The 19811-nt window shown below is 39.0% G+C and overlaps 1 protein-coding gene across 48 annotated transcripts in view; it reads left to right on the plus strand.

Annotated features, from left to right (window-relative positions):
- Positions 1-19811, plus strand: part of Trpm3 (transient receptor potential cation channel subfamily M member 3) — a 533889-nt gene that overhangs the window by 260588 nt on the left and 253490 nt on the right. For all 48 annotated transcript variants that reach the window (XM_029472394.1, XM_029472404.1, XM_029472405.1 and 45 more), the window contains exons 4-6: positions 3204-3417; positions 6721-6845; positions 18493-18664. In XM_029472394.1, the coding sequence (XP_029328254.1) occupies positions 3204-3417; positions 6721-6845; positions 18493-18664 (511 nt within the window). The remainder of the gene's footprint in view (positions 1-3203; positions 3418-6720; positions 6846-18492; positions 18665-19811) is intronic.

Genomic DNA, 19811 nt, shown 5'->3' on the forward strand with positions numbered 1-19811 from the left:
AGGTAGTGGTTTGAGGAAGACACTCAAAATTGACTTACAGTCCACATTTGTCTGCACTTTTGCAGACACAAATATGTACACACATATACCACACAAAGAATAGACTTGAATGTAACTCATGTCCAAAGGTAGTGAATAATTTGGAGGTTTTGGTTTTTGAGACAGGATTTCATTAAATCCAAGCTAGTCCAAATTCACTGTGTATCTAGGGCTAGCCTTTGAACTCCTGATGTTCCTGCCTCTACCTTGCAAGTCCTGATTACAGTTATGGGCCACAGACCTCATTAATCAATTCTCTTCTCTCCCATGCAACACTTTTAAAAATAATTTTAATTAATCTTACATTAACGTTCTGTGTATGTATATATGTGCATATGTTTGGGGGCCATAATGGACATACAGAGGTCAGAGAAAACTCATGGGAGTTGATACTCTCCTTTTACCATATGGTCCTAGGGATTGAACTTAGGTCCTCAGGCTTGGTATCAGGAAAGCGCTTTTATTCACTGAGCCATCTCAAGGACCCACTATATATCTTGTTCTTGCTAATTTCATTTATTTGAGACAGCATCTCATGTAATTCATGATTCCCCAAACTTCTGATTGGCCAGCCTCCACCCCTTAAATGTTGGGATTATAAGCATCATCACACCCTATTGGTGTGGTGCATTCGAATCAAACCGAGAACATAAGGCAAGTACTCTACCAACTGAGCTATAGACCCATGTAATATACACCTAAGAATGCTATAATTCTGATTGCTACTTTATTGCATAATGCTTTATTTCTAGCCCTTTATACTATAAATTAGGCATGCTTGTTGATTTACATATGTGCAGCCAACGTGGTTTTATATTTACCGTGTAGTTACTAATTAGCTGTATCCCACCTTGTGTTTGAGACCGTCATTCTGGATAGTATAAAGTTCTGAAAACTGTCAAGAGGGAAACTCCGTGTTGGCATTCATAAAAATCAGCTATTCTTTTTTTTTCCCCATTTTTGAAAATAAAATACGTCACTTCTTTTCACCTGAAAATGTGGAGCTCTAGAGCAACAGGTCACTTCTTTGGGCTTCGTTGCTGCTGTTGAGGAGTGGGCTTCTAGTCTAGAGTCTCAGTAGGCAGTGCTCTCTCCAAGCTGCTTTTAGGGATGCTATCTGAGATGTATCACAACTGAGGTTCCCTGTTACTTATCCCTCCTAGGGTCCATCAAGCTCCTGGGCCTGATATCCTTCAGTACTTCTGAGAAACAGTCTGCCAGTGCCTCTTTCGAGAACTTTAGCTTGCTCTCCCGATCATCTAGTTTTTGCTGTTGTTTCTGTGCACTTTCCAAATCTTCATCTTTCTGGGCTAACTTTGTAAGAACCATTGTCAACTGTCCCTTTTGCATGCTGATTTTCATTTACAATGTTGCATTTTAATCACTGCAAGTTCTGTCCTAGGTTTTCAAATGTCCATGGTCATTGCTTACAGTTTCTATTTCTTCTTTGTTTTGATATCCTCATACAAGGCGCTATATGTGTCAGTTTTGTGATCTATGACCATCATACTGTCTTGGGCGGTCTGCTCAGATATCTGTTCCATAGGAATTATTTCCAATCTAGATTTATTACACAGTCTGTGTTTTCTTCTGCCTCTTATCTAGAGCCATCACTCAATCAAATAATTGGCATTAACATACCACTTTATAGGTCTCAGACCACACTAAGAGGACCGATGGCAAACCTGTGTAGGGACCTGCTTGTGTTTAGAAATAGTTAAATGGAATTCTTCTTTAAGTCTTCCCAGAGCCTACCTCAATCCTCCATGGTTGAGGTGAGCAAGTTTCCCTGCAGCCTTCTTTTATATAGTTTCTTAGTTTTTCTGCCTAGCATTTCCTAGGTGAACACTTTGATAGATTCCAGCTTCTGTGGGGCTCGCCAAGGACGTCCCTACATTGCAGAAAGTCATCAGGTCAGATGTTCAAGGCTGCAGGGTTGGGGAGAGCTTCTCAGATCCTGCCCTGCTCTGTGTCTCCAAGCAGACCTTCTTTAGAAATGAAATATCCCTGCATTTCATGCCAAGTCAATAGTATATTTCGGAAGATTTCCTACCATTGCCTAGTATATCAAGTATGTAGTTGAACTAAAAGTTGTGTGTCTGTATATCGTCATCATTGTATTTATAGCCTCTGTTATATACACATTTTTATATATTGAACTTCCTGTTGAATCTAGCTAAACTTTGATTCTGCTCTAAATTTTCATTTTTAACTCTAGAATATCTGACATGTCTTCTGTCACATGACGTGTCTTTTAAAGATAAAGCATTTGAGCTGGGTGTGGTGCCACACACCTGTAGTCTCAGTACTGAGAAGGCAGAGAGAGAGCCAGGAGGATCATTGTGAGTCTGTAGTCACCTTGATCTGAATAACGTGTTCCAGGCCCACCATAGCTACAGTATCTCATAAAAATTAGATAAATAAAGATAGATAGATGACTGGCTGATGAGATAGATAGGTAGGTAGGTAGGTAGGTAGATAGATAGATAGATAGATAGATAGATAGATAGATGATATAAATAGATATGATAGATACATAGATGATGGATAGATACATTTATGATAGAGGGATGTGGTAGATGCATAGATGATAGATAGGTAGATTGATAGATTAGATAGATAGATATTACATACATACATAGGTAGATAACAGACTATTTAAGATTCATTTACAGCTAGATATAACCTGATATTACCTGATTTAAAATTTTTCTTTGTATTATGCAGAACTTTAGAGTCTTCTGGAACCTCAAAAAACAGCAGGATCACAAAAGCACAGTTATAACTACATCTAGTTTATTTAAAGGGATTGATCATTTTGAAAATATTAGGAATGTCTAAATTATTGTACAAATATAAGCAAAGGTAAAATGCCAACATGATTTGATTTGGGCAAAAAGCTCACCAGGAAGGTTTGTTTAAACTACATTTAATAAAAATCAAGTAATTTCAAAATTGCCAATAACAGATTTTCAACAAAACCTTTAAAACTAGAACTCCTTTATCTCCTCAGGCCTCTTTTGGTAAAGGAAATGGGCCCTTTTGCTTACATTTCTGATTTCACATAAGACATTTTCTTCAAGTAGGGACACATATAACTGTCACAATGACAAGCAGCTTCAGGCAGCTTTGCCCATCTCCCTAATTGTCAATCTTTATTCTAGTATGTCCGAGTATCTTTTGATACGAAACCTGATCTCTTGCTACACCTGATGACCAAGGAATGGCAACTGGAACTTCCCAAACTTCTCATCTCCGTGCACGGAGGGCTGCAGAACTTTGAACTCCAGCCCAAACTCAAGCAAGTCTTCGGGAAGGGGCTCATCAAAGCAGCCATGACAACTGGAGCCTGGATCTTCACTGGAGGGGTCAACACAGGTAATCAGAGTAGGATGGAGAAAGGCAGCTGCAACCACATTGTATCCAGAATAATTTTGCCTCAAGTGAAAAATGTCCACACTTCTCTACCTCACCTCTACCCATATGTGCCCACCCTCCTGCTCACCAACCTCCTCTTATTGCTTCTTCTCCTTCCTGTGCCTTAGTGAGAGCTATGCAGATATTTTTCAACTAAGAAGAAGTTCATATGAAGAATGGCTTTACTATTTAATGACTTGCAGAATTTGTATACATGCCTAATAGAAGTTGACAGGATGCTTTTAGTAGGTCAAATTATCATACGTATCCACTACACTTTTAAAAGATAACTTTTTGTTTTAAATTGAAATGACTGCCTTTTTATTTAGGCAATTGTAAGCTTGGTACCAAGTAACATTTTTAAAGGAAGGGAGGAAGGGAGGAAGGGAGGGAGGGAGGGAGGGAGGGAGTGCATGCATAACTAATATATGGCATGACTACTACACATAGGTGGACAACCTCAGGTGTCAGCCCCTGCCTTTCACCTTGTTGAGGCAGGGTTTCTCTGTTGTTTGCTCCTGTATACACCAGGCTAGCTAGCCTGTAAGCCTTCAGGGGCTCTCCATTCTCTGCTACTCACCTCTATAGGCATGCTACAGATGCTCATACTACTACAACTGTACCTGGCTTTTACATGGGTTCTGGTGAGTCAAACTCAGGTCCTTATACTTTGTGTGATAGTTGCTTTATCCACTGGGAATGTTCCCTGCCTGAGTTGTTTTTTAATACCATTTCTATCAGGGGTGTGAATTATAAGGTTAAGTCTAGATTATTCAAAATATCATACTTATTTAAAATATTTTATTTTTAATTATATTTATGCACGTGCATCTGAGACTGAGTTTGTGCACATGAGTGTAGTGCTCTAAGAAGCCAGAACCATTGGATCCTTCTTGGATCTGGAGTTTCATGCAGTTGTAACTGCCCAACATAGGTACAAGGCACCAAACTCAGATCCTTTGCAAGTGCAATACATGTGCCTAATCACTCGATATCACTTCAGATCCATGTGGGTTTATAATGTTAAATGTTTCTTAAAACATTCCACACCAGTAGATGACTAATTCCAACCCTTCATGAATTCCAAATATCTTTTCCTACCTGCCATATAAATTTTAATATTATGATGCGAGGATAATCATCAAATCAATTCTAATAACCACTTACAGTTAGGTTCTTCTCTGTAAAACATGATTAGTATTCAACAGATAACAGAGCAAACTTTGTTACCTGGAGTTAGAAATTCTTATAAAAAGTACACCAATGCCAGGGGTGGTGGCACATGGCCTTAATGCCAGAACTCAGCAGGCATAGGTAGGTGGATCTTTGTGAGTTTGAGAAGAGCCTGATCTAAAAGCTAATGAAAATTTGTCAGAAGGCTCAGAGTCTGTACACATGAGCACATTTGAAGCTAGTGGATATAACTAGTCTAACTAACATCTTTTTATTACTAAAGAATAGCTGAGTTTTAGCTCAGATGATGTGAGAATTTTGAAATCTCCTACATATCTAGACTTTGTGATCAGTCAGCACACAGCTACACAGGCATGTTTTAGCAGTGGTCTGTGTAGGTGGTCCATGCCCAGTGCTGTATTATAAAATATCAACCCAGTCTATCGGCTGGCAACATCTTCAGCTGACCAGCACAGTTAGCTCTTACTGATGATCCTATAAAAAGAAATTTTAATGACAATTTGGATTTTAGGCTACACATTTTCCTCTTTGTTAAATAGAAAGCATTTTAGTCTTTTTTGCTTTCTGAGGTAGAGAGACCCATCCCACACAAGGCTCAAAAGAAATTCTAACCAATTTTCTATATTTAGAAAGATTGCTAGTTTTCTTCTTCTCTAAAATGCATTCAAAAGCAGAAAAAATAATTTATATCCTAAATACTATAGACCAAACAGCTTGTCTCTGCTTCAGAGTGTGAGACTTTAGTGGTGGCTATTAAAGCTGGTAGCACGTAGAGAAAATTGAGGCAGAGAAGCATAACATACAGTTAAATGTCTTATCTGACCCAGGCCTGATATGTTTTGCATATTAATATTTATGGATTTACTCATCTTTGTCTGAAGGTTGCATTCAGCAATATTTTCACTTACATGACACATTGACAAGGTAACAGGTGAAAAGGGCATCTCTCCAGGCTCCCGTCCCGGCACAGCGCACTGTGGATTAGTGCTCATTTGGTCTCATGTCTATTTTACAATTGAGTCATTGAAATATGTATGATGTCTCCGTGGTAACACTGCTTAGTGAGTTCTTATGTTCGATGCATGGCTTCTGGGCCCTTATTTGGAGTTAGACCTTCCCTTGGGGCCCACAAGCTGAGTAATATCCTAACCATCCCATATTCCTGCCTAAGGACATGTGTCACATTTTATTATGCATCACTGGAGGATGTGGCAATGAAATATGGAGCTGTTGAGGACACACAAGCTACTATATGTTCAAGGAATTACATCTACGTTAAAGTTCATAGAAGGGATGGCACCGAGGATGGGTGTGTCATGGGGAAGGAGGATAATGTGGATAAGTGTAAATGTTTAGGGAATGTACCTTAAAGTAGTGTATAGAAGTGACTGCCCAAGAAGGAAGCTAAAAGATTAGAAATTGTCTATTCCTTAAATGGTTTCTTAAAGTCAATATCTGGTCCCCTACTGTTGTAATCTGAATTTCCTTGCTTTTAACTGTGAGGCAATCATTAACAGAAGAAGGAAATAAATTAAATGATGAATATTAAAAGTATACTTACACATTTTAGCATAAATTTGCCATTGAGTAAGATAGCATTATTACTAGACTTTCAACATTATGTGATATAAGTAGGAAGAGGAAATCGAGGTTGATAAAATCTTAGGTAAATAGCTACTGAAATGACCCCAATCCCTTCATAGACTATAGAGTCAATTAGCGTTTGTGCTTTTTATTCCAAGAATTCAAATACTAATAAATCACTATGCTTACAAGCAAAGCATTCTCTCATTATATTTATTCTACATAGATATTAGATATTCTTTATAGGTAGTATATATGGGAAATGAAGGAATGTATTGTTTAAGTTTGTACTGAGAAATATATCTGCATTATAACCAATCTTATGGAGAGTTTTCTAAAGGTGTAGTTTTTATACAAGTGTGTCAAAACTGTCTATCTAACATTTCCCCCCAAAGTTAAAGACACTCATTAATTTCCGGCAGAATAAGAGAAAGGTCACTGACCTTAACAAAGTTAATCCCCCCCTCTCTCTTTTTCGGCTCTTAGGTGTCATTCGTCATGTTGGGGATGCCTTGAAAGACCATGCATCTAAGTCTCGAGGGAAGATATGTACCATAGGTATCGCCCCCTGGGGAATTGTGGAAAACCAGGAAGACCTGATTGGAAGAGATGTGAGTCCTGGGGAGTGCTCTCTTGTGTGACTTCTCCTAGCATGTGCAATATACAGCATGATACTTTTAAGTCCGTCTTTCAAAGTCAAACTTGCATTCTGAAAGGTTTACTAAATGATTCCTTGGCTTCCAAATTTAAACTACTTATCAGTTCTTTCAACCAGGGTGTCGACAGTATCCCAAATTGAAATGTGACCTAAATGTACTGGACATTCATTAAAAGATTAATATTGTAACACAGAAAAAGCCTGATCGAGCATGTCATCTCTGAGCCCAAGAGATGGGTAGACTCTGGAAGGTTCAATGAACAGCTACCAGGGCTAATTCTAAGGAATAAATCAAGGACTTGGAAAAAATCTCAATAATAATTACAAGACACTGATGAAATATATGTAAGAAGACATTAAAATATACAGGCTTCTCATGTTTATGGATTGGAAGAATTAATATTCTTTTAATGTCCCTTCTACTCGATGCAATCCTTATCAAAAATGTCAATGACATCCTTCAGGAATAGTGACCCTAGAGTCCATGTGAAATCCTGGGACCCCAGCTAGCCAAAAGAATCCCGGGGAAGTAAAAGCTGGAAATGTCACAAAATCTGATTTCAAGAACTACTGTGGAATAGCAGTATCCTGGACAGTATGGCACTGGCAAAGAAGGAGACAAATGGCCACCAAAACTGAACAGAGATGTCATGCCTCCACACGTAACCAATGCTTAACAGAGGCACTGAAAGTGCTCACTGTACAAATCATGCATGTCCCCAAAGGATTCAAATTGGACCCATATCTCCCACTCTGTACTTGAGATGGAACCAGATGGAAGGGGAGATGGGGGAGAAACTGAGAGTAGAGGGAGGAGAAATAGTAATCAGGATATATTATGTGAGAAAAGAACCAATTTTCAATAAGAGGGAAAAATCATTTTAATGGAAGAGAGGGGGTAAGCAAAGCCTTAAACGTGATCTCTGAAGCCACTAGAACTTGAAAAAGAGGGAGCACTTCAAGGCCTCTAGAGGGGCAGTGGTTCTCTGCAGAGGACCTGTAGTGGCAGAAAACCAAAGTAAAGCTTTACAAGCTGGGATGAACTCAAACTCATGACTTCACAGCACAAGAAGCAATAGGATGAAAAGGCAGCATATAGAATGAGACAGAATATTTGCCATCACTTGTCTGACAAAGAATTAAGGGCTGGAGTATATAGAATCTAAAAACGAGTGAGACAAATCTAACTCTAAAACGGGAAAACAAACGAGTTATTTAATACAGTAAAACACTGAATAGCACTGGCCATTAGGGAAATAGAAATCCCAGCTATAATGAAAACTGGTATTACAAAATAAATAACACATTCTGGCAAAGATACACAGAGATGAAACTCATATACTGGTGATGGTATTATAAATTATTCCAGCTATTACGCAGAGCAATATAGAGATTCCTCAAAAACTAAAAAAAAATATATATATGGTATAGATAGATAGAGAGATAGATAGATAGATAGATAGATAGATAGATAGATAGATAGATAGATAGATAGATAGATAGAGATACAGATCAGATACAGATACAGATACAGATACAGATACAGATACAGATACAGATACAGATACAGATACAGATACAGATACAGATACAGATACAGATACAGATACAGATACAGATACAGATACAGATACAGATACAGATACAGATATAGATATATAGGCAAATTAGCACACCAAAGCCTGCCACACTAGTCACAATACATAAGGAACTAGTCCAGATGCCCAGCAACAAATTCTTGAATAAAGATTATATGTGTGTGTATGTAACAAAGATTTTATAAACATATTATATATGCATACATATATACATATATATATATATATATATATATAATTAAATATTACCTGGCCATAAAGGAGATCCTGTCATTAACAGTAAAAAGGAATTGATGACATCAGGTAAAATAGGCAAGGCGCAGGTAAACGAGCACACCTTGGTCTCTCCTATACACAGAAGCTTTTAAAAAGCTGATGTCAGAACCACTACTAAGATCGGAAAGAGTGGACGTTGGAAAAGGAGGACTTGGATTTGATCTGTGCTGTAGACAGAAAGTCCTGCTCAACCCAACTAGTACATAGAAGCAACCCATATGAGTCAGGTCCAGTTTTAAAAAGATATATAGTCAAAATTTCCTTTTTTCCATGGAAATTAAAATGGCAGGTTACGGAGTACACTGAAAACATAATTATAGTCTAGCTAGTCAATAAATCTGTCACCGAGGTTTATTGAATTTTGATCTGATGAGCTACAATATGCATAGAATTTACTTGGCTCTCTTGTTATAATAGTCTTTGTTTTTCAAGTTTTTCATTAGAATAGAGGTACTATTCTTTTATTATTTCTTTTATAGAATAAAAGACAAGGCCAGCTATGGTGCTGGAGAATCTCAAATTTGAAAAAAGCCTGGGCAGGATACATCAGGGGCAGGATTCTTAGAACTTAATCCAGGTCCTCAATCTTAATAAATGTTCCATAATGAAGATGAATTGGGAGTGATGGAATCTAGACTACATGGGGAAATATAGAACATGTAATGATAACACTTTCTCTGCTCTCCACTTTATGACAATTTTATCTCTAAGCACATCTGAAGTTCTGTGGCTGCAGGGGTCCTTTTCATTGGAACCTTACCTGGTGAAAGACACTGAGGATCTCTCTGGGAGTCCCTCTTTATTAGGATTTTAATTCAAGTAGACGCCATACTTGAGGGTTCAACCCTCATGACACAATTAGCTCCTCACCTCTGAACACCATCACCCTGTAGGTTAGGATTTCGATGATAGAATTGGGGTGGGAGGGTTCATAAACTTTTAGTTCATTTCATCAGTGTAAGAGTGCCTAGAAAATACAATGTGGTTTAGTTTGTTTTTAAACCTTAGCATTATACTTTGCATGAGAATACAAGGCATTGACAGAACATATAAATGCTTCATGTTATCATTTCTTTATCCCTAGGTAAATTATAAAAATAGTTTCTCTGTTGCCATAGCTTCTCTAGGTAGAATCATGATGATGCTAACTGTAATTTACTGAGTATGTCCTGAAATGGAATAGCTTCGCAGGGTTAAGTAAATGATCCATGAACTAAAACCAAAAGCCCAACCCTTTATTTCCAGAGATCACTGTTATAATATTTATTATATCAAGGGACCTGAAAAAATACTCAACAGTGGATTTTTTTTTTTGCTGTTATTTGGGGCACTGGTAAATATCTTAACACCTACAAATTAAACTTGAAAATATACTCAGTAGATAACTAAACCTCTTCATTGTCCTGAAAAATAAAAATCTTGGCTTAGACAGATAATTATAAAAGTATCAGGAGTGTGAAGTCAGGAAAGAACTTCTAGCAAATTCTCATTCTCACTTAACACATTTTAAATTTATATTCCTTACTTTTGGAAAACTACTTTGCCAGAATTATAAGAGATGACTGAAAATTTCTAAAATCTTTGTCTCTAGGCAAACCAGATTAATCAGACCTATGCCAAATTAAATATTCATAATCAGAAGCAAAGGTATGTTTTCATTTTAACTTAAGGGCAAATATTATGCCTGGCAATTTTCTGACAATATAGTTCCTCCTCTATATTTCTTTTCAATATTATACATCAATAAATTACAAGTTCATCTCCTGGAGCTTTTATAGCTTTGAAGAACTCTTAGAAAGGTGTCTTTTTTTAATGCTATCTTTGCATTTTAAGCCAAGGTCAATATATAATTGATTGCTAAATTGGATGTAGTTAGCAACTCAACACATTTGCTAGTTATCCTGGGGACAAGCCAAATATGACTTCATACTGTAAACTCAAAACAAAAACCAAAAAAAATCCTCCCAACAGGAAGTAGCCTCAGCATGAGATTTGTTGGACTGTGTTAGATAAGGCTTACCCAGAGGATGCTAGAGGAAAAGGTCAGAGGTAAGGAAACCCACCTACATCTGTTAGATGTACAGAACAGGGCCAATACTTGCTGAGCCTAGACCACACAGATTCTGGGCAAACTGCCATGGCAGCAGTTAGGGTCACGTGCTTCAGAAAGGCAGCTTTGGTGACAGTAATGATGAGTTTGGACTTGGGAGTGTTCACTTTGAAGTTCCTTTTAGATATTGCCAAGAGAATTTCTGGAATACTACTCAGCATATGAGGAAGAAGCAGAAAGATTAGCCTATGAGCTTAGGTTTGGAAGTCATCTCGGATAGATGACAATCAGGCCATCCCAGCGGTTGGCATCCCCATGGGAAGGCAATAGTAAGGAAAAGAAGGCTGAGGCCCTGACGATCTCCATAATTTAATGGCCAAGTAGAGCGAAGAGCCAGCAAAGGGGTTGTATAAATGGCTGAGATATAGGAGTTGAATAATGAGTTATGGAGGCCAATGGAAGGCTGGGCATTGGAGCCCCATGCTACTGACAGACTGAGATGGTAGGGACTTGGGGCTGTTAGATATCACTGGAATATTGGCTGAAACTGCTTTGTGGAGTAACAAAAAGGCAAGCACACTCACGAGAAGAAAAGCAGCATGGATGATCCCAAAGAGAGATGGGCTGTCCACAGGAATCAGCATGAGGGATTAAAGCATCATAGATGGTACTGATGTTTCAGGGAATGTGGAGATAAGATGGGTAGTCTATGGGAGTTAGGATGTAAGGGATTAAACAACACATGGTATTGATGTTTCAGAGAATAAGAAAAAATAGAGTACCCACCAATCAGTACTGTATTTCTAGCAAAACAACCATCATTGATTTGAGTGCATGGTCCTTTAAGGTTTGTGCCTCAGCTACTCTTTAGAGTACAGATTGTGTCACTTATGATAGGTTATGTACCATAATCTCATTGAAAGTCATGAATAGTGTAAATTGAAATGTGTCTACCCCAATGGACATCATAGTTTAGGCCAGTCAACCCTAAGCTGCTCAGGATACTGACATTAACCTACAGTTGAGCCTATTTTTAAGTAAAATGTTGAATAGTTTATATAGTTTACCAGCCACGGTACACTATAGAGTACTAAACCAATCACTTACCTTTCTAATCATTCAAACACCTGGATGCTATGGTTTTCTACCACTACAAAAACATCATAACAGAAAATCACTAACCTGAAAAAATAAAAGAATAAACTTAGTAGTCTCTACTGAATATGTATTGTGTTTTGTAGCATTGTAAAGTTGAAAAAAAAATGACAAGTTGAACCTTTGTGTGTGGGAGATTTTATCTTAATACGTTGATTTTAAAACTAGCCTCAGTGTATATAGACACAGAAAATACATAAGGCATAGGGTTACCATAACCAACTAACAAGAACTGAAGTCAGATTATCTGCCAAGTAGAAAGGGGAAGGATTCCAGTGAGCAGTGTTAAGAGGCTGCAGGATGCTCATCATAAACTAATCAAAAGCACAGGGCATGAATTTCAGGCAACACGGAGGGTTCATGCCTAGAGGCAGAGGGGTACCAGCGTCATGAGACTATTTACAACAGTCCAGAAAAAGAGGAAAAGGGATACTTCAAAAATCTGAAAGAAAGGCAAGATCGTTTCACCTATGGATACATAAAAATGACCTTCAAACTTAATGGCTTAAGTAACAGACTGATTTCTTAGTTACTGAGGGAGGAATCTGTAAATGGCTTACCTGTGAGCTTAGGTCTCTTGAGGTGATGGTCACATGACAGCTGGGCAGCTCCATAGTCGGAGGCTACTATGCTCTCTTCATAGCTTGCTTCCTAGCCTGTTGCTATTTGTCGTTCCTGATCACATGAATCATGGAGCTGTGAAACCATCTTCCCAACATGGCACCAACTTCCTCTGGAGTAAATGAGCTGACAGAAAGCAAACTGAGAGAAACTCCTTTTATGGTTACACACACTCAGTTTTTAACGTTATCCCTTAGAAGTGAGTCATTGCACACATTGAGAGAAGAGTTTCAAAGAACTTCTAAGCACAGTTTAAATCCACCCCCATCGGGAACCTGGTGACTGCTGGAGACAGGAACCTCTTTTCAGAGCCTTTCCTCACTGCTAGTAGTTGGCTCCTCTCAGGATGGGCCAAAGGGAGGTGAGTCTATTTAAGCGTAAAGTATGAAGTGAGGGCCACAAACACTCTGTATGACACACAGCAAGGAACACATTTTCAAAGTGTTGCAGAAGGGTCCCACAGCTCAGGGATCTGGGCGCTCTTTGAAATGGGTCCTTGGGTTTTTACTGGCTGGCTCCTTGTGTGGACTGCTGAACCTTGAGGTAGCTTCCTGCTTCTCAGCAGTACCCTTTTCCCCAGCAGATGCAGGCGCCAGATAAGGACATGGAGAATCTCTACACTCCTTTTATTTCTCTCACCAAAGTGCAACCCCGTCTGGCTCCCTGCTAGTACCTCTTTTGAAAAAACTCCATATAACTATAACCATTCTAGATAGCTCTGCTGGAAACAGTGTGCTCAGCTGTCTGGTGGATTCCAAAGCCAGATGAGGCATTAACAAAATGCCCAGCAGCAAAGCCAGCCACAGTATCCTCTATGAATTTAAAAGGAGACAGTTCTTGGTTTGCCTTCCTACCATGCGGGGACTTCTATAGAAACTTCAGATTGACACGTGGCTGATGGAATACATTTGGCCAAGACGCCTTACATCGTAAAGCCTTATACTTCCTGGATAAAATAAACATAGAACATCACTCCCTGAGATTTTGTCCTCACCACGCAAGGCATGCTAGACATGGCCAATGAATGCTCGTGTTCTTCCGGTATACATTAAAGCTAGGTTGCTCTTAAGAGAAGGAAATAACTATTCAAGCCATGTGTGCCCTACTCTGCTGCCTGGAACACGTGGATACACAAGTCATTAAGAAATGGACTTGGAACTGCAGAAGGCCCCTGATTGATGGCTTAGAAACCTAATTTAGCGCAACTCAAATCTATTAGGAAAAAGGAATCTCAGGTGACCAAATTGCCATTGCACTGCGCAAAGCACCAGAAGAGGGAAAAGGTTTTGATGAATAAGAAAGGGTGAGATTTTACTTTTGTAGTCAACATCAATCTTAGGCCATTGTTTGGCACTGACTTGAATTAAGAAGAACACCTTTAACACAGCTTAGACAGACTCAAGTATTAAAGTCAGGAAGCTCCCAGAAACGATAAGTCCTGTACTTTACAGATAAGAAAACTCAGCGTATCTTGAACATTTATCAGGAGATATTATCTTGAAACATGATCAGGCATGTCCTCAGATCAGCATAGTGCCACCATCACAGGCTGCATTTCCTCAAGAAGTTTATGAATTAATGAGCAGAGAAACACAGATATCTGCCCAAGGTTACAAGGTAGTAGCTGTAGAAACTAAACTATAGTCCCTATATGCTGGTTTCCTGAAATGCTCCTAAATGAATCCAAGGCATGCCTGGAAATACATAGAAAAACTCCAGCAGCTACTCTAGACCAAACTGCAAATGGCTAATTTAAGCCCATGCAGATTACAAATGTATCAGTCTGTGACCAACACATAAAGGATGCTTCCTGCTAATGCCATGTATAAACCCTTGCAACATCCCCCACTCCAAAGAGGTGCTCTCTTTCATAACTAAGGTATAAAAAGGCATGGACCAGAATTCTATCAAACACCCAGTATAATACTAAATGGTATGCAATAGGTTAGTGAGTAAAGGTTTGTTCTCACTTACTCTTGAGGGACAAGGGGCAGGGGATGCATTACTTACATGCACTATGATCAGTGATAGCCAGAGGTTCTAAAGTCCACTTCTAAGTTGATTGACTTGTTCGTCATGAAAACCGATTAAAAGGCCTTTGGGACATTATTCATCCTTCTTCAGTTCGTGTTATAATCTCAAAGATGAAACACAAGAAATGATATGGGTGTCTGCTTTGCAGCGCTTCCAAGGAGTATGTGACCTCCATTTTCCTGTCTTTTTTAGGAAGAAAAGGTGAAACACCTTACCCAGTGGAGGCTTTGGGGCTTTGTGACTTACCTCTCTCCCAAGTCCCCATTGAGAAGCATGCACAGTCACCCAGTGTACCATGAAAACATCACCAGCACACTCAACAATACACACCTCCAAAGACAGCCATCGCCCCTCCCCCTATAAGCTCTTAACAGCGAAAATGGCTCTGCTGCCTCCAAAACCTCTCAGAAGGAGAAGTTTATTTGTATTTCTGTTATTAAAAAAAAAAAGAGTAGTGTTTGTTCGATTTGGAAAATACATAAGAGGCATCAGGAAATTTTTGTATATAGAGAGACGTTAACTCGAATAGAAAAAGACTGCAGGCATGTTTGTAATGAGGAATATTAAGTGGATTTGGTAGGCAAGTCAGACCGAAATATGTTTCTCGGAAGGATGGAAGTTATTTCCAAAGTCTCAGTTAATCAACAACTAGTTCCAAGCCATCATCTCCGATGCCTGGAGGGATGGGACAAATCACACTTTGCATTTTGTCAAAGATGGTTGATTTTCCCCTCTTGCTTTCCATCGCTCTAAATCTCTTGGGTAAAACAAAGGCGAGTGGTCTGTCCCACATTATGTTCTGATTGCTGTTTTACAACTGGAAACATATAGTTGGTAAGACAGAGTAGAGCTGGGTAAGGAATTAATATTCTACAATGCTTGCCAGAAGCTGGGCATTGTGCCTGGTACTTTGCACATGTAATCTAAGCCAGTCCCCCTGAGGTCAGTAGTTTTATCATGTCCCTTTTACAAATTAAGAGACTCAGGGTTCCAACAGCCATAGACAGAACTGCAATTCCATCCTTGATTTATGTGGTTGGGGACGTTCCAGGATTCGGTAAAGCTTCCTCTAAGGAGGACAGAAACACTGAGCAATTTTACACATTTTTCAGATTTCCTCTATTGTTTGGCAGACAACCTCTCTGCCAAAGTATGGCAACCTATAACTTGCTACATAGAAGATCAAAAGAAAAGGGATTCAGGTAATGAAGAAATCCAAATTTGACAGTTTGACCTTGGCCGATGCAGATGTCCAGCATCCTGTAGGCACTGCTGAGCCTGTTTAACAAGAGAAGGTTATCACATGTCTAGAGACTGAAGAACCAGTGGGCTTAGGATTCCATAATGGAAAAAGAGAGATGTGACTGTCCTAAGTGGACAATGAAATTGCCTTCTAATTTCTGATGCAATTTCAGTTGCATTCCCAATGATTTTCAATCCGTTTTTTTCCCCCACTTGAAGATTTAACTTTCACTAATAGCCTTTAAGTAGATTCATAAATTAATGTTGTTGCGGGAAATATTTTAAAAATGGTACTATCTAGTGCTATTGCAGGTCACTCTCAGGCCCCCGCTGCCTCCATGGCTAGCCCCAAGCAGAGACTGCCCATCTCGAGGTTATCTTGTGGTGGATTCTGTTCACATTCCAAGCCATCCATCCACTGTGGTCAGGGGCAAACTGGAGAAGGGAAGACCTCCGACTGGGTCTAGCCTAGAGGCATCAAGACCATGGGCAGAGAGTAGTTGGGTATAGCTCGGGATGGTACCATTTTTCTTTAATATTTCCTGAAACATAATGTTGGGGGAGGAAGGGAAGGAAGGAAGCAAATAGACAGGAAAGCAGCACAAATGACTAGTGTCCATTGTCACATATTGTTTATTCTCCAAAACTCCAGTCTCCCTTTCCCCTCATAGAGCTGCTGTGCCTTCCCCACCCCCTTGGCACTGAGTCCTCAGGAGCTGCCACTGAAAATCAGCATAGCAACTGAAGCATTTTCCTTTGCCCAAATGCACAGTGCAGAGGCACTTTCAGGAGAGGAGAAAGTCTTTCGGCTCAGCCTTTCTGCAAAGCATTAATATTTATTAGCATGCACTCCCCTGTAAGATGAATGTTTTATGATCAACTATGAGTGGCAACGAATGGGAATTTCAACCACAAGCCACCCATTCTTCCAGTGCTTGGGAGTGCAGAACAGGCTTTGCAAGACAGGCCTCTCCATTTTGGAAGAATCCCACGTCATCTTCTGGACAAGGCAGCAGTTGACCACTGCCCACAGGGTTATTAGAGTCCATAATCAAGCTTATCAGATTCCAAAATCAACAAGGAGCAATTAAAATGAAACTCTGCCTTGGCATCATATCAATGCTATATTTAAAAACAGAAACACATATAACAGGACTGAAAACCATTTCAAAAGCTCGGAATCATATTCATATTTTAAATTTAAATCAGATCAGCTCCCTAACAATTCTGTAAAGAAAGGATCCATTGCATTCCCAGGTTTGAACAAAAGCATGCCTCTCTCAGGTTTGCTGGTTCACTCAATTTACTGAGTACATTTCATCTTCCAGGCACATCGGACTGTGGGTTTTGAATCAGGATCAAGGTCTGAAAAATGACTTACATGAGCTCTTCACAATTGCAAACTGCCCTTACTAAATCACTCTGTAATGTGTTTAATGCACGATTCCATCTTACTCGTCTATTGTATGGTGAGTTATTATATGCTGGGAGAGGCAAGTGCATCTCATCTGTGTAATTAATGGATGCACCATACAAAAGCACAAAAGTAAGAACCCAGTAGCATCTATTTCTGTCCTGCCAATTTCAGTGATTCTGTGCAGGAGTCACCAAGCTGAGGCTTGCATCAGTGAACCTCCTGAATGGCCTCTCTTCATCCTCTCCAGCTGAAGCTCCAACCTAGATATTTTGGCAATAGTTTGCCAATATCCTGTGTGTCTGATTTTGTCTAATAGGGGAAGAAGAAGAATCTCAGAATTTTGAATCAGGCTTGGATACAAGTTCTGATTATTTGTCTAAATTTTTAGATAACTTGCCTATTTCTTTACTTTCCGATCTAAAAACTAAACATAATGTGTAAGGTGGGATTATAACACGGAATGCATATGCTATATAAAAAGCAGCTAGCTCATGACAGATATGGCTTTTGATAGCAAAAAAAAAAAAAATATCAGAGACTATATTGAAATTGCTCTATTTTATGGAGTGCAATTCATTACTGAAATTAAAAATCAAAATGAGAGTGATAAACTTTTAGGCCTGATTTATTTTCATCTCATTAGACTGTTATGTTATACTCGGGCTGTATGGTACTTAAGAAATCGATCAAGGATAGTGTTGGTTTTAAGTAACAGAGCTTCTGGTTCCTAAGTGAGGATCAACAAATTCCCCTAACTGGGCCGCCTTTTCTGGCCTCAGTGGGAGAGAATATACCCAGTCCTGCAGTGATTTGATGTGCCAGGGTGTGTTGATACACAGGGCACCTGATATTAGGATATAAATGAATTAATTAATTAACTAATTAATTAATTAAAGAGAGACTAAAACCCTTCCCCCAACTCCTGAAACTGATCTCCAGAATAATGACATCTACAGGACCTATTAAACCACAGATATGACAGACGAAGGGAAAAGGGAAACATCTTAGTTAAACTTAAAAAAAGCTATTTTTGCCTCAGTAACAAAATGTCAGTTTGACTTAAACAGTCATCAGCACACAGGTCTTTAATATAATGAAGGCATAAACTCAGATTTGGTACCATCATGCCTTCTTTCAATCTCTCTCTTCCTATGTCTCACATCCTGTTTCCACCTTTCTGACTCTGCCTTCCTTTTGCTGCCTGTAGGTAGTCCGACCATACCAGACCATGTCCAATCCTATGAGCAAGCTCACCGTTCTCAATAGCATGCACTCCCACTTCATCCTGGCTGACAATGGGACCACGGGGAAATACGGAGCAGAGGTGAAACTCCGAAGACAACTGGAAAAGCACATTTCACTCCAGAAGATAAACACAAGTAAGTTAAGCCACTCTGTGACTACTGCACTGACTAGAAAACTAGTGCTAAATGTTTGTGTATCCTATGCATCAAGGAGAGGAAAACTCAAGGACACTGTAGGCACCAGTCATCCTTCCTTCTGGGCCAATGGGGAGACAGAGAGGAAGTTATCCAGGGGAACACAAGAGGAAGTCTGAGAATACTAACACAATTAATGGGTTCAAGCTCATTTCTTCACACATAGAGAATTCATCTCCAGCTGGGGTTTAGGAATGCAGATAAGCTTTCTCTGAAACTTTTCCTACTTCCTTCCACAGTACCCCAGAGAAGAAAGGCACCCCAGAGAAATAGCTGCTATTTAGTAAGCCTATTTTTTTTTTGTGCTTGTGACTAAAAAAAGGCAAAACAAATCAGGCTTTGATCTTAGCACAGAGGGGTCTCAAAGGAGTTGAATGTTTTTTAAACTAAAGCATACTGGGCAGGCATCTTGCTCCAACTCTACCTACCCCTGCTTTACACTTATGTCCATCTGTATTTATCATCTCCAGCTGTGCGTGCATTTTAATATGAGTATGCATGTGTGCTGTGTGCTGTGTGCTATATATCTGATGGCTATAAAATTCCTCTGAAGGACTTGTGAGCTCTGTACTGAAGTTGTCGAATAAACATTTGGCTATGAAAAGAAAGAATGCTCCCCTGATAATCTACTAAGGGTCCTCTCAGAAAAACAAAACAAAACAAAATAAAACAAAACAAAACAAAACAAAACAAAAAAACTTTCCTTTCCACAAAGTGCTTTGTGAGGCTTCAGTGACTTGCCAGTTTAGATTGTAAACACAGTCACACACACACACACACACACACACACACAAACATATTTGTGTATATATACATGTAGGTGTTTATGAGTAAAGTATGTTTCTCACTCTTGAGGGACAAGAAAAAATTCATTACTTACATGTTATTTATATGTATATACACATATATATGCCTTATAATATATATACATATATATAATGGAAGTTTGCATGTTACATTAAAATTCCATAGCCTATAATTTCAAGAAAAGCTAGATTCCCTTTGGCTATTCATCGAAAGCTCAGCACCATGTGGTTCAAGTTTTTCTTTTCTTTTTTCTTTCTTTTTTTTTTTTTTTTTTTTTTTT

This window comes from Mus caroli, chromosome 19 (assembly GCF_900094665.2).
Source record: "Mus caroli chromosome 19, CAROLI_EIJ_v1.1, whole genome shotgun sequence".
Lineage (NCBI taxonomy): Eukaryota > Metazoa > Chordata > Mammalia > Rodentia > Muridae > Mus > Mus caroli.